The sequence below is a fragment of the Oratosquilla oratoria genome, chromosome 26 (assembly GCF_046742065.1).
Source record: "Oratosquilla oratoria isolate Oo_2021 chromosome 26, ASM4674206v1, whole genome shotgun sequence".
Taxonomy (NCBI): Eukaryota; Metazoa; Arthropoda; class Malacostraca; order Stomatopoda; family Squillidae; genus Oratosquilla; species Oratosquilla oratoria.
Genome location: NC_134802.1, coordinates 19,954,454 through 19,969,722, shown reverse-complemented (window position 1 = coordinate 19,969,722; position 15,269 = coordinate 19,954,454). Strand labels below are relative to the sequence as shown.

At 41.6% G+C, this 15,269-nt stretch overlaps 1 protein-coding gene across 1 annotated transcript; it reads right to left on the bottom strand.

Annotated features, from left to right (window-relative positions):
• Positions 1–3,096: 3,096 nt before the first annotated feature.
• Positions 3,097–6,457, bottom strand: LOC143039302 (uncharacterized). The gene is made up of 3 exons (XM_076209178.1): positions 6,214–6,457; positions 3,932–4,123; positions 3,097–3,515 (listed from the first exon to the last, which is right to left on the bottom strand). Exons 1-3 carry the CDS (start codon positions 6,455–6,457, stop codon positions 3,097–3,099), a joined length of 855 nt encoding a protein of 284 aa, XP_076065293.1.
• Positions 6,458–15,269: the final 8,812 nt, after the last annotated feature.

Genomic DNA, 15,269 nt, shown 5'->3' with positions numbered 1-15,269 from the left:
GGCCTTTTTCTTGGTCTGATTTCTGAAGCTTATTACCATTCGTAGAATAATAATTACAATGTTTTTGTTGCCTACATTCAAAACATTAAATCTATTAATGTTAAATTTAATTTGCCATTAATTGTGCTACTCTAATAAATGATCTAAATTGGACTATAGTTGATCCCTATCCACTGCATTAATGATTTTACTATAAATTTTGGGAAAAAGATAGGTGCCAAGATAGGAGGGTGGAGGGGAGTGGAATATATGGGAAATTAAATGGGTGGGAGTTATTTCTATGCCTTTTTCTTTTTGGCTACCCCCCGTGTAAGGGGGAAAAAGCCTTTGGTATATGTATGTATGTACTATACATTTTTGTGTTATCTGTAATTTTTTTTATATTTCATACCCGACCACTGTCCATATAATTTACAAAAGTCAAAAAAGAGAACCTGACTTTGGGAAACATCACTCACTATGTAGTGTTCTGGTATGAAGGACAACCAAGGAAGGAAATCATTGCAGTGATTTTATCTCTTTAATCACCGAATCAGGCGAGCCTGAAATCTGGAGCTAAAAGTCCTCGATCGATGCTAGGAGGGAAGTCTTGGAGCTGGAGGCGAGTTGTTGCTGCAGTGATTGGTGAGGCTGTTCTGCTCTCGGTTGGCAAGAGGCCGTCCTTTTAAATCTCGTTGTAGGATCACGGACGGGTCCCGTTGGAACGTCTAACCTCCTGATTGGCAGCCTTCCCTTTGGTTGTGATCCTCATAAACGAGCTGTGAGCCTTGACGAGTGGATACGCCTCCGCTCGCGTTGGTGACGTCATCAGTCTAGGTTGGATCGGTCAGGGAAGCAGAGATCTCCGGTGTGTCCGGCGTCGGCGGTTGGGACAACGTCACCACAATTCCATCATACAAGTCAGACGAATTTCAATTGATTATAACCCATTATTTACTCTCTGTCAGCTAATCTTTGACCCAATTATGGGTATTACCTGTGATAACATGTGAGTGTAATATACTGAGTTGCCGATTATGTGGGACCGTACCAAATACTTTTTGGAAATCCAAGTATGTTATATCGACTGATTTGCTCTCGTCATACATGCTAAAATCATTATTACAGAGATCAAGAAGATTGGTCAAACATGAATGTTTCCTTTTAAAACCGTGTTGTCTTGTATAGAATTGTTTCCCTAATTTTGCATAAGGCCTACATCTGATGTCAATATGATACGACAATAACTACTGGACAGAGATTTGTTACCTTTTTTATGTATGAGAGTTACATTAGCCAATTTCAATTCTCGAGGTAATTGACCAGAAGTTAAGGATTTATTGAATAAGATGGTTAGTGTTTTATAAATTTAATCTCTAGCTTCTTTCAAAGTCCTGGAAATCTTGTGTGGTCCTGTCGTTTTATTTATTTTCATTTCATCAACTTCAGTAAAAGAAAAGTTAGCTATCATTTCATCATTGCTACCGATATCATTCTGAGAGCTGGTATTGTTTTCATTTGTATAGACAGATGCGAAATAATTTCTATGTCATCATTCGTATGTTCGTCATTATGTAATACGAGAGGACCAATGTTAGAAGTAATTACTTTATTTTTATTTACATAGCTATAAAATTCTTTTGGATTCCATTTACCTTTCCTGCTCTTTCTTGTGAGTTTCTTTGCTTCACGTCAGTATTTCTCAAAAAGTAATTAATTGGTCTGATTTTTGTTGTAATATATTTACGAAGGGCTCGTCTTTCGTGTGGAAGACTTATTTCGAATTCCTTATTCATCCATTTTGGCTTTGCATTGGAAGTCGAACGCTTATTTCTAAAGGGTTCACAATGTTTAACGGCTTCGTTGTATGTATAATCGCCAGCATTCATAATATACACTGGTTGGACAGTGGCTTGTGACGAGAGTATATGTGACAGGATAGTGAAACAGAGTGAATAGATTGAAGCAAACACCATTATAATGACCAATTTATAATTTTCTGATTATCCATTATATTTATGAAGTTGAAATGATGTGTGTGTGTATGAATTGGAGCTCGAACGCTTATTTATAAAGGGTTCAAATTGTTTAACGGCTTCGTTGTATGTACTACCGCTAGCACTGGTTGGACGGTGGCTTGTGACGAGAACATACGTGGCAGAGTGTGTTTGCTTACAGGATAGTGAAACAAAGTAAATAGGTCGAAGCAAACACCCTTATAATGACCAATTTACCCTTTTCTGAATTTCCAGAGATAATGTAAGAGGCAGCAGTAAAAGAAAGATGGGAAGAGTATTTTAGGGAGTTGCTAAATGCGACGGAGGATAGGGTGTCATGGGTTTGGTTCAGTATGGACAAGCCAGGAAAAATGAGACTCACAATAACACTAAAACTAAGGTTTAATGATTAATAGGCTCGGAGGTCACGGACGAAGTCTCGCTGGGAGAAGGTCCGGAGTGAAGGCCTCATCAAGCGTCGTGGCTGTGGACGGAGGACCACAGGAGGGAATGAGGCGACTTGCTGGATGGAACTAGTCCCGAGGCGTCTTGCTGGAGAAAACTGGTCCCGAAGCGTCTTGCTGGGTAGAACTGCTGCTTGGAGTTGAGCCAGGGAGAGAAGTCGGGAGACAAGTCTGCTCATCCCTGCGGAACTAGCCGATTTAAGGACTGTCTTTAATTACTTCTATGGCCGTAATATATTTCCTTTGTTTATTTATTATTATCAGTTTATTTATTCAATTATATGTTTATTTATTTTATTCATTTACCAGAGTGTAGAGTTTTGCTACATTTGACCCGGCTGGAGGGGGTCATAGTAGGCCTCCCACGGGGGGAAGAGCAGATCAGGCTGGCAGCCAGGGTTATTTGAGATTTTCCGGCGTCTGATGTGGTGGAGGGATTTCCGAAGAGATTTCTTAGATTTTTAAAATGGTCCCTCAACTGTCTGCAAACGAAAAGGCAGTGATTGAAAGTGACCTGTTATCTGCCACAGGTACAGAGAATATTAAGGAATTTGGTTTGCCAATGATTTACCCTTATTCTGGATATCATGTCTAACATATAGGGGGGTACAGAGGGGAAGGTTGGGGGGTTTTCCTCCAAGGCAGGCTGTTGTTGGCTATCCACGAGCGATGGCAGTGGCGGTGTAGTCTGCCTTCCAGGTCTCCCAGATGGCTCTGTTGATCTTGTGCAGGGCGTCGATGACCGTGAACTTGATGGAGATCATGTCCTCTTCAGGCGCCAAGGCGCCCTTCTTGGCTGCCCCATCTGCCTTTTCATTACCGTGCAACCCCACATGAGAGGGAACCCATTGATATCTTATTTGAATATCTTTGTCGGAGGCTTCAGCAGTGAGGTGGAGTATTTCCTGTAAGGTGTCAGGTTGCGAACCGCATTGACAACTCTGCAGTGCCTTAAGGCTGGCTCTTGAATCTGAGAGCACGGTGATGGAAGTTGGTGGATGGGGAAGAGCGATAACTATTTTTATGGCTTCCCGAATGGCGATCAATTCGGCCGAGAAGATGGAGGTGGGGGAAGCTTCACGGAGATGAACTCATGTGTGTTTTCCAAGAATATCCCTGCGCCTGTGCGGCCATCCTCAAGCACAGCCATCTGTGTAGACAAGGAAGTCTTCTTTGTACTCCGTCCTTATCATCTCCCTCATGTGCTAGGAGAAGATCCCGGAATTTCTGAGGCAACTGTTGATGGTTTGAGTACCCAGGGGTGAAAGAGATCCATCTGACACTGGGTAACAAGCTGTCAAGCATTGGGAGGAAGCCCGGCTTTTATGCAGAGGTCTTTGACGGAGCCAGTTAGACCTTGAATGTGCGTCGTCTGTGAGGCAGGTAACCAATCCTCCCGGAGTTCCTCGTCCGCGGAATTTGCAACTTTAGCTCTAGTGAACAAACAGTTGCAGTCATCTTTCTTCAGTTGATACCGAAGAGGAAGAATACCTGCTTCACTATATACTTGTTCATGTGGAACTGATGCCGGCAAACCGAGACCCAGGCGGAGCGCTTGGCATTCCACTCTGGCTAATCTATACACTACCCCCGGGGGATGATCGTGCATGGCAGGAGATCGGAAGAGGAGCCGGGAGCGTACCAAACTCTTGACTATGGATAAGTCTAGGGTAAACTTACTCACTACGGTAAATATAACAAAAGAAAAAATTAAAAGGTGTATAGATAAACTCAAAGTTAATAAAACACCAGGGCCTGACGGTTGGCATCCAAGAATCTTAAAGGAAATGAAAAATGAGATTGTTGTTCCATTAGAAATTATTTTCAAGAAATCTATCATATCCGGAGATGTCCCAAGAGAATGGAAGCTAGCTAACGTTACTCCCATATTCAAAAAAAGGTGACAAAAAGAAGCCAAATAACTATAGGCCTATAAGTTTGACTTCAATCGTAGGAATAATAATGGAAACTAAATTATCAGAGATGCTATCGAACATCATTTAGAAAGTAACCGTTTGATAAATGATAGTCAGCATGGTTTCAGACGGAAACGTTCTTGCGTGACTAACTTACTCGAATTCTACAACACAGTTATCTCGAATTATGACAAAAGAAACAATATAGATTTAATATATCTAGACTTTGCAAAAGCTTTTGATACCGTCCCACACGAAAGACTACTTACTAAATTAGCTTTACACGGAATAAGTGGTAGCCTATTAGGTTGGACTAGTAATTGGTTAAATGGTCGAAAACAGAGAGTTGTTTTAAATGGAAAAACTTCTAGATGGAAAAATGTTACAAGTGGAGTTCCTCAGGGTTCCGTTCTTGGGACACTTCTATTCATAGTATATATAAATGATATAGACGATGGACTAAAATCTACTGTTTCCAAATTTGCTGATGATACAAAACTGTGCGGAATGGCAAATGATCACTCAAACCAATTAGATATTCAAGAAGATTTAGATCAATTACAGCAATGGTCTGAAAAGTGCCTAATGAAATTTAACACAAGTAAATGCAAGGTAATGCACACAGGTAAAAATAACAGTAAGTACGATTACAAGTTATTTGGAAATTCGTTAACAAAAGTGGATAGTAAAAAAGATCTCGGCGTAATTATCAGTAACGACCTCAAATCATCCAAGCAGTGTATTTCAGCCTCTGAGAAAGCAAATAAGATTCTAGGACTGATTGCGCGATCTTTTGATTTTAAAAGTCCATCACTCATTAACAAGCTATATAAATCGTTAGTTCGTCCACATTTGGAATATGCTCTTTCCGTATGGTCACCGAATCTCATTAAAGACATTGACAGACTGGAAAAAGTACAACGGCGAGCCACAAAACTGATTCCAAATATCAAAAATAAATCATACGAAAATCGACTAAAACATATGAATCTGTTTTCCCTAAAAAAAAAAAGCGTAGACTCAGAGATGACTTGATACAGGTCTTTAAAATTCTAAAGGGAATTGACAACATCAAAAGTGACAAAAATTTCACATTGAATGAGAATCAGACAAGAAACAATGGTCTCAAACTGTCCGGAAATAGATTCAGTTTGGAAGTAGGTAGAAATAACTTTGCCAACCGTGTAGTTAATGAATGGAATAAACTTCCTGCACAGATAGTGCAATGTAGTTCAGTTCGAAGCTTTAAGAATCATTTAGATAAACACCTAAGCAAGATGCTGTAATGATTATAATTTATTTCATATTATTTGTTTTGTTATCATTTGTCTGTTTGATTTTCATTTATTATTAGTTATATGTCAATTTATTACTATTTACCTGTTTGTCTATTATTTAACTATACCTATGCATTTATTTATGTATTTTATTTGTTATTTACATTATTATAATTTTTATTTATTATTTGATTATTATTATGATTTTTTCGCATCCGACCTAGATATGGACCAAAAGGTCTCCTGTCGGCATGCTCCGCCTTTGTAATCCTTTGTAATCCTTTGTTTCCCTCCTTTGACCCTAGGGCTCTCGGCGGATGACTCGGACGAGGTTTAGGGCTCATCTAGCGTTTATTATAACCTGATTTATGTGGCTAGTCCATTTTCCGTCTCTCTGGAAGATGACCCCTAAATATCGAACTGCCTTAGCTGGGTATACGGGAGTTCCACCCACTTTGATGTAATTCCACTCAGGGTAGTCTCCTCTGTTGTAACCTATGCCGTGGACTGGCATGTAAACAGTCTTTGGTACGGAGAACATGAAGCCCAGGTCGGTCAGTTGGGTCATCACCAGGTCAACCTGTCTCTGAGAGACGGAGTTCTGACTTGTGCTGGTCAGAATCCTTCTTGGGCCGCCGGTGCCTAGATTTCCTCCATAGTGCTATGTCATCAGCATAGGCTGTGACAACAGTGTCCTTTCTCACTCCTTTTCCTACATCCCCAAGGAGCAATGTGAAGAGGAGCGGGACAACTACGGAGCCCTGGGGGACTCCCATATCAATGGCTGACGATCGGCTGAGGTGTCCTTTCCAGCGTACCACCATGGATCGACCAGAAAGGAAGGACTGCACAAATTTGTGCGAAACGCCGACCTTTTAAAGGAGGCTGGCAGGAACGTGGGGAGCTTTCCAAGTTCCTGATTGGCTGATCGCTGGCTGACCGGGACGTCTTTGTGAACTATGCTTGCCAACTACAGCTAGTATAAAAGCCAAGCTCGAGTTGTGTGACGGTTAGTCTGGTTTTGAAAAGGGCCGCGTCACTACAAGGGAAAGGAAGCACTAAGAAAATAAAAGTTATGAATGAGGAAAATGGAGGAGAAATAAGAGAAGATGAGGTGAAAGCAGTTATCAAAATGATGACAGCAGGTAAGGCACCTGGGTTAAACGGGTGTCATGCGGAATGTCTGAAAGGAGGTACATTGATAGAGGACTGGCTGGTGAAGTTGTTTAATGTTTGTATAATAGAGGGAAGAGTGCCGGAGAGCTGGAGGAGTGCCTGTATAGTTCCGCTTTACAGGGGAAAAAGGGGACAAGTGTGAGTGTAGTAGTTTCAGAGGGATCAGTTTGTTGAGTGTAGTTGGGAAGGCTGGAGGGTTTTGATTGAGAGGATTAGGAGAGGAACAGTGTGGGTTAAGTAAAGTTAGGGGTAACATGGATAAGATTTTTGTGGCAAGGCAGGTATGTGAGAAAGCTTTAGGAAAAGGTAATTTTTTTTTTTTTTTTTTTTTTTGGGGGGGTGGCTTTATGGATTTGGAAAAGGCTTATGGTATGGTAGACAAGAAGGCACCGAGGGAGATATTGCTGATATATGGTATAGGAGAAAAGCTGTAAAGAACAGTCAATGTTTTTTACGAGAGTAGTTGAGTCTGTTAGAATTAGAAATGGAAAGAGTGGATGGTTTGTGGTAAATGTGGGATTTCGCCAGGGATGTGCCATGTCAGCTTAGCTGTTCAATTTATACATGAATGGGGTGGTGCGAGAGGTAAACGCAAGGGTAATAGGTAGGGGATTGGAGATGGTGAAAGAAAGTTGAGAAAAATTGTAGATAAGCCAGTTATTGTTTGTTGGCGACACTACGCTTGTATCAGGATCAGAGGAGATATCAAAGAAGTTAATGACCGAATTTGGGAAGGTATGCGAAAGAAGGAAGTTGAAGATGAAGGTGAGTAAATGTAAGGTGATAAGATGTACAAGAGGAGAGAATGGAAGCAAACTGGATGTTAGTATTAAGGGAGAGAGACGAGAGGAATTGGATAATTTTAGATACTTGGGTGCGAATATGGTGGGAAAGGTAGGAGTGGAGGTGGAGGTAGAATGTAGATTGAGGGACGCAAGTAGATAACTTTGGGAATTAAAAAGTGTAATGAGAAATGGACATTTGAGAATGGGTGCTAAGAGGAGATTGTATGAAAGAGTGTGCCAACAGCACTATATGGGGGAGAAACATGGAACATAAGAGAGGAAGAGTTTAAATGTGTTTGAGATGAAATGCCTGAGAAGTATGATATGGGTTACTAGGCTAGATAGAGTGAGAAAAGGGGAGATGAGGAGGAGAGAGGTGGTGAAAAGGGAGTTGGGAGATAGGGTCGATGAAGGAGTATTGGGGTGGTTTGGGCACATGAAAAAATGAATGAAGAAAGATTAGTAAAAGAGGAGTGGAAGGCAGAGGTGGAAGGATTGAACATGAGGGGGCGACCAAGAATAAGATTGATCAATGGGGGTAAAAGGGGCATTGGGAAGGAGGTGAATGTCTGTTGAGGAAGGAAGGGAGAAGACAGAAGACGAGGTGAGTGGAGAATAGTTGTGTACGGATGATGCTGTGATGCATGGAAGGGAGTGGGTGGGGGATGGGGGTGAGGGAGTATGTGTGAATGATATTTTGACGCGGTCCGAAGGGACTTCTCCCCGTCTTTTCTTTTGTGCATGAGGGGATGGAGGGGGGGGGGGCTCGCCGATTAAATGAAGCGGCTTTGCTGTAGATATGCTGTGTATGTGGGAATGAAATGGGTGGCAGTGGATTTATGCCTTTGACTTTGGCTACCTCCCTTGTAAAGGAAAAAAAAAATTGGTATATGTATGTACAGTATGAATGTATGTATGTATGAAATTATGTGTGTGCATATGAATTATATAGATATGACGAATGAATCATAAACGACCAATATCAACAGCAGTCAAGAGGTGTTTGGTGACAAGCAGTGTGGATACGTTGACGGCACCTATTGCTTGACTATTATAAGCCCTAGCATTGTTGGCGTCCCAGGCAAGCTGATCCGTGGCCTGTTCACATGTATAACATTTAGAATTATATATATATATATATATATATATATATATATATATATATATATATATATATATATGTATATATATATGTATATATTTATATATATATATATAGTTAAATACAACAGCATTTTTACAATTATTAATTTTCTTTCTGATGTTCTAAATTTGTCTAATAATTGGTCTCGTTTCCGGAGGATGGGCAAATGCAAGCCGGCCAAACTCTTCCATTTTAATTGAAGTTTTGATTACATGAAGCCATCATCAGAATGTTACAAACAAGCCCTTGCCATCAATATTCAATCCAATATGATTTCCAGTATACCTCTTTTCAATGCTTGTTCTGGGACAAAATCTCATCTCCCAACGCCTCTTCCTTCCCCTCCGCACGTCACCAATGAGGTGACCCGAATTGTACCCCTACCCCCTCTCTTTCTAATTCCCCCTGACCATCCTCCTCCCTCTCGGCGTGCTACCTCACGCGCCGAACCACTCTCCCTTAGCCAGTATATAATCCCAAGTTCTCTGTACTCTTCTGCCATTGTTTAAGTGAACAGATCGCCAGATCGCCTGGAGACACGACTTGGGACATACAAGTCGTCACCTCCATCATCGTCTCGTCTACTCCCCTCCCTTTCTCGCCCTTAAAGGCAAACCACATAACATTGGCGCCGAAATTCATTGTCAAATAAAACCAACTCTCCATCAGAGTTTGCCTTCAACCAGCCTAACATTTGGCTGCCCAACGTTTGGGGCCCCTGATTCCCAGCTCTACCACTCGACTACCACCAGATCTACAGCCGCCGCTCGACTGCTGCCAGCCGCCACTTCATCTGCCAGATCGTCTGCCATCGCTGTCTGTCGCTCGACTGCTGCCAGCCACTACTTGATCTGCCAAATCGTGTCACCGCTGTCTGCCAGCTTCCCTGCCCATCACCTCGACTGTCGTCGATGCCTGCCAGATTTGCCGACTGCCAAGTCGTCTGCCAACTGCCAGTTCGACTGACTACACTCTCGCCTATACCTGGTATCTGACATCACTTCTCTGCCAGATCAACTTTCGTCTACCACAGGTACCTGCCGTCACTTGTCTGCCAGATCGACTGCCTCCACTTTTCTGCCAGATCGGTTGCCGCCGACTGCTGCCACAGTGGCCGATGTTTCGGAGATACCGAGCCTTGGTAAATTTACAGTCAAGATTGGTCAAGCGGGTTTACAGTTTACGTATTCATTTTATTTATTTATCTATTTATTTTTGTAATCCCGGTAGCCTTCCCGCTAGATTGATATTAGAGATAGATTTCTTGTCAGTACACGGTGAGTTTAACATTCTGTCCTTTAATATTCAAAGTTGAAGGCAAGGATATTCCAGTAATCCTTGCAGGGACGAGTGCTTCAATAACGCCAATACTCACAATGTTAGAGGAGAGATAGAATCATCAGGAAGTAAGAGAGGTAGCCACGTTTCCAATTAAAACCATCGAGGCTGAAAGGGTATTACTCGTAGGTTTCTCGGGCGGAACATTGGGATTGGTCTTAGAGAGAGCAGACAAGCTCACTCCCGCAGGTCAGGTAATCTCGCCACTGTTCCCGGTACAAACATACGCTAAGGTTGCCAGCTTGCTCGGCCAGGGAGTAGTGGAACTGCACAGAACGGAAGAAGGAAAGGCCTGGTGCAAGGTCCCATTTCTGAACTTGGGACCTGGTGCCCTTGAGATCCAGAAAGACCACATGGCTGGTAACTTACACTCCTGGGGGAGATCAAATTGGTAGACGGCGGAACAGTCTTATCTGTGGGAACGGCACAGGCAACAGAGAAAATGAATATAGTAAGAAGGGATAAACTAAGAAGGGAAGTTAGGAATTTCTTCCCCGACACATATAGCAAGGAGTGTCTATTTTTGACCACTCTAGTGGCCAAATACGGCTTTTTTTTTTTTTTTTTTTTTGCTTTGCCAGAGGACCCACTAACGGTTACATCTCACTTTTTTCATTAGATCAGGACCATTAGACCGTCTGTACAGTATATTACAAATTGTACCCTTTTCCTGAGAAATTCCCAGAGGAAATACGGGAACAGATAGGAGACATGCTACATAAAGGGATCATCCGTTCATCCTGATTCCCGTATAATGCTCCTGTCGTCCACGTGGTAAAGAGGGATAACACGGTTGGGCTCTGTCTCGACTTTCGAGCACTAAACAAGAACGTGGTAGATAATTAGGTTCCTATTCCCACATATCGAGTCGATGTTATGGAGTCTCGGCGCCAGCGTCATATTTTTCTTATTGGTTCTTAAATCCGGGTATCTCCAGATGTGTGCGTCACCTCCCGACCCAGGCAAGGTATAGCAAAGAAGCTCCAGCCTTTGTACCAAGGACCTTTTAGTGTGGTTAAAAGGGTTGGTGATGTCGTCTACCGCATAAAGCACGTCCGCTCAGCCCATGAATTCTCCGTCCACACAGACAGGATCAAACAAGAAGGAAACCTTTCAGTGTGCGAAAATAAGAACGTAAGGAGAGTGTTCTCTTCACACGAGAAGGAACCACTGGATCGACTTAAGTGTAGCGAATAATAGCCAAAACATTTACCTACCTATGGGTAGCGATTCTAAGCGCATGATTAACATTAATCATAAGCTAAGCAACCTCTTAGTGTGCGAAAATACGAACGCAAGAAGAGCGTTCCCCACACATGAGAAGAAACCATTGGACCTACTACATAGTAGCGAATACTAAACACAATATTTACCTACCCCATGGGTAAAGATTGTAAGTGCATGATTAACATTAATCGTAAGCTAAGCAACCTCTGTGTGCGAAAATACAAACACAAGAAGGGCGTTCTCAACGTATGAGAAGGAACCATTAGACCTACTAGTTAGTAGCGAATGATAAACACAATATTTACCTACCCCATGGGTAGCGATTCTAAGTGCATGTTTAACATTAATCATAAGATAATCATCTCACTGTTTCAAACAGTGAGATGGCGAGTGGTTATGTATTAGTGATCAGCGCCGAAGAGGTACAATCTCTTCGTAGTAGAATTGTAGCCTTAGAAAAGACTGTTTAGGGCTTAGGAGGAAAATCAAGTTCTTCGCTCGAAGGCCCAAAACACGGACGACAAACCATGTTTGTAACCTGGGTGGAAAACGGAAAAAAAAAAAAAAAAAAAACGAAGAGATGGTAAAAAATTCTCACCAGGCCCGCTTGAATGCAGAAACTTCTGCGACAAAGATAGGAAGCATAGGACCCAAGTGTGTTTCCCCGGGGCGGAGATAGGTGATGTTAGAGAAAGGATTGAAGTGTGTATAGTAGGGGAAGGTTTGAAACCCATTGTTTGCTTGAATGCTGGGGGAATGACATAGGTAAGATCGGGAGTGTGGAATTGTTTTCGCGGTTCTGGGATGCGTTAGATATAATTAGGAATAAGGGATGGGTTCCTGTTGTATGTGGAATCCTTCCGAGTCGTAGATTTGGAGGCAGGTGGTATTCCAGGGCCATTGCAATGAATTGCAGGCTGGCAAAACATTGTAAGGCCAATGGATGGGCATTTGTCGATAACTGGGGTAGAATCATCTATATATAAGGGACGGGGTGTAGTTGTGATCGAAAGGATTTCAGCTTTATGGTAAGTCCCTTGAGCGAGAAGTAGGCATCCTGCTGGGTTTTTTTTCCTGGTAGATTACGTGGGAGTCGGGGTGTGGGGTGGAGTATCGGAATATAGTTTTGCCAATAGAAACAGGGACTGTGAAAAGAATCACCTAATCAGGTGGAGGGAGGATAAACTAAAAGTTTACTATACAAACAGCAGAAGCGTTATAAATAAAACTGATTTGCTGCGAGGTAAAGCATGCGTAGAGAGGTTTGATATCATAGCTATTACTGAATCCTCGATCAATATGGCTGATGGACATTTCCTTCCAGAAATCGAGATAGAAGGATTTTTTTTTTTTTTTTTTTTACAAGGACAGGGTTAGCGGGAGTGGGGGAGGGGCACTTTTTGTTAAAAATACAATAAATTGTATTATCAACAATTCGATTAAGGAAGAGGATAGCACGGAATCTGTTTGGGTGGAGACTATAGGCAAGAATAAGAAACTTATTATTGGCGTTCTATATAGACCTCCTAACCTCAGCATTAAGTAGGCTGACCCCCTGATTCGTGAAATTCGCAAGGTGTCCCAGTACAGAAACGTTGTGATCATGAGAGGTTTTTATTATAGAAACACTGTCTGGGAAATTTTAGTAGGGATCAGGAAGCGCAAAATTTATCAGATGTGGTACAGGATAATTTCCTAAAACAAATGATTACCGATCCTACGAGGAGTGAGAATACTCTGGACTTTTAACTAATAGTGAGCACCTAACGAAAAACATAAAAGTAGGAGATAGTCTAGGCCCTAGCGATCATCAAGAGATAAGATTCAATATTATTTGGGAATAATTAAATAGTACAAATAACGTTCTCGTACCGGACTTCAGGAGAGCCAATTTTGATGAGATGCGAAAGTATTTAAGACATTTGGTCACTTACGGGACCGATCCAGGGGGCTGTGATAGGATAAGATACACAATCACTCCACGCGTCATTAGCACGGTCAAGTGTCGGGTCACGGGGGGGAATATGCGTACCTTGGGTCAGGTCATTTACAAGTTTGAGGTCAACAGTCCGGTCAGCAATTTGCATGAAATGTACAGTAACATAACATCTTTGATTCTAAATGCACAAAATAAATTTATTCCTCTTAATTCAATACGGAAGAATAGTAATACTCCCAAATAGATAACTGACAGGCTGAAATACGAGATAGGAGTGAAAAGAAAACTTTGCGTAAAAATAAAAAACAGGGAAACACACCTTAGATATGGCAAGACTGGTTAAAAAGAACACACGCACTGCGAAATGTAACTTGCCAAACAAGCGAAATCCAACCCAAAGGGCTTCTTTTATCTCTACAGTACAAAAAATAAGGAAATGATAGGCCCAATTAAAAATAACGAGAATGTCAAGATAGAATCGGAGGAAAAATGAGTGAGACGTAAAAAAAAAAACCACTCGGTCTTTACTAAGGAAAGATTAGATAAGGTACCTGGCTGCGATCCGATTTTCAGTGGGAATGAAGAAAGTAGACTGTCTAATATCACCATTAGTAAAGTAGAAGTAGTCAAACAGATTGAAAGACTTAAAGCTATAAAATCCCCGGGTCCAGACGATTTTTTTTTCCGAGAGTGCTTAAGGAGTGTAAATTTGAAATCTGCGACCAGTTAACAGAAATATTTGATAAGTCGGTAGACACTGGTTATGTGCCTATTGTTTGGGGGCAGGCAAACGTTGTTCCTGTTTTCAAAAAGGGAGATAAATGCTTGAATTAATAATAGCTAATAGAATCAGACATCATATCGAGAGACATAATTTGATTCGTGACTCACAGCATGGGTTCTCCAAGGGTAAGTTACGTGTGATTAATTTTCTATCTTTTTACACTAGCATATATATTGCGTCAGATAACAATGGTAATTACGACATTATCTACCTTGACTTTAGCAAAGCGTTCGACAAGGTACCCCACCAGACTACTAAATCAAATCAAAGCCCATGGGAGAGGAGGAAAAGCGTTATGGATTAGAGCTTGAATCAGTGACAGAAAACAGCGGGTCACCATAAATGGTATAAAATCTTATTGGGGGAGTGCTTCTAGTTGAGTTCCCCAAGGCTCGGTTTTGGGTTCTTTATTGTTCATTACGTACATAAACGACTTAGACAATGGGATTAATAGTGATGTTAGTAAATTTGCGGACGACACTAAAATAGGACGCCTAATTAAGTCAGGAGACGACGCCGAGATTCTGCAGGATCGTCTCAACAAATTGTTCACATGGTCGGTGAAATGGCAAATGGATTTCAATATCTCAAAGTGTAGCGCGTTAAACGTAGTGCTACACAATCCGAAAATGGATATAGCTTAGATAACACATTTTTAGAGAAAACGGAGTACGAAAGAGAATTGGGAGTTCTAGTGAGTCGTGACCTTAAATCCAGGAGACAGTGCATTAGTGCCAGTAATAAAGCTAACAGAGCATTAGGTTTCATTGCTAGGACGGTTACGAATAGAAGTGCAGAGGTAATTATCAAACTCTAGCGTTAGTTAGATACATCCTTGGCTATGCGGTACATTTTTGTCTCCGTCTTATAGAATGGACATCAATTCATTAGAATCAGTACAGAGGAGAATGGCTAAAATTATATAGGGGCTCAGAAATTTACCTTCCGGAGAGAGGCTTAGACACCTTAACTTACACTCTCTAGAAAGACGCAGAGTGCGGAGTGATCTAATAGCGGTGTCCAAGTGGATCGAAGGCTTTAACAAGGGTGACACAAGCAAAGTCATCAGGGCAGGACTCGCAGTAATGGATTTAATTTGGACGAATTTAGATTTAGGAAGGAAATAGGCATATAATTATGGGGATGACAGGTAGTAATGGCCATGGAACTGTCTACTGTGAACCTTATGGTCTTTTACAGTCTCCTTTATTCTTATGTTCTTAATTTCTCTCAGTATGCGAAA

Bases quoted from the DNA above. Each gene is read 5' to 3' on its own strand.
- LOC143039302 (XM_076209178.1), bottom strand. From the start codon at position 6,457: ATGGTGGTACGCTGGAAAGGACACCTCAGCCGATCGTCAGCCATTGAT. The intron at 4,124-6,213 runs GTTGACCTGGTG...TATTTACCGTAG, and splicing joins ACTCCGTCTCTCAGAGACAG to TGAGTAAGTTTACCCTAGAC. The intron at 3,516-3,931 runs GTATTCTTCCTC...ATCTCCGTGAAG, and splicing joins ACAAGTATATAGTGAAGCAG to CTTCCCCCACCTCCATCTTC.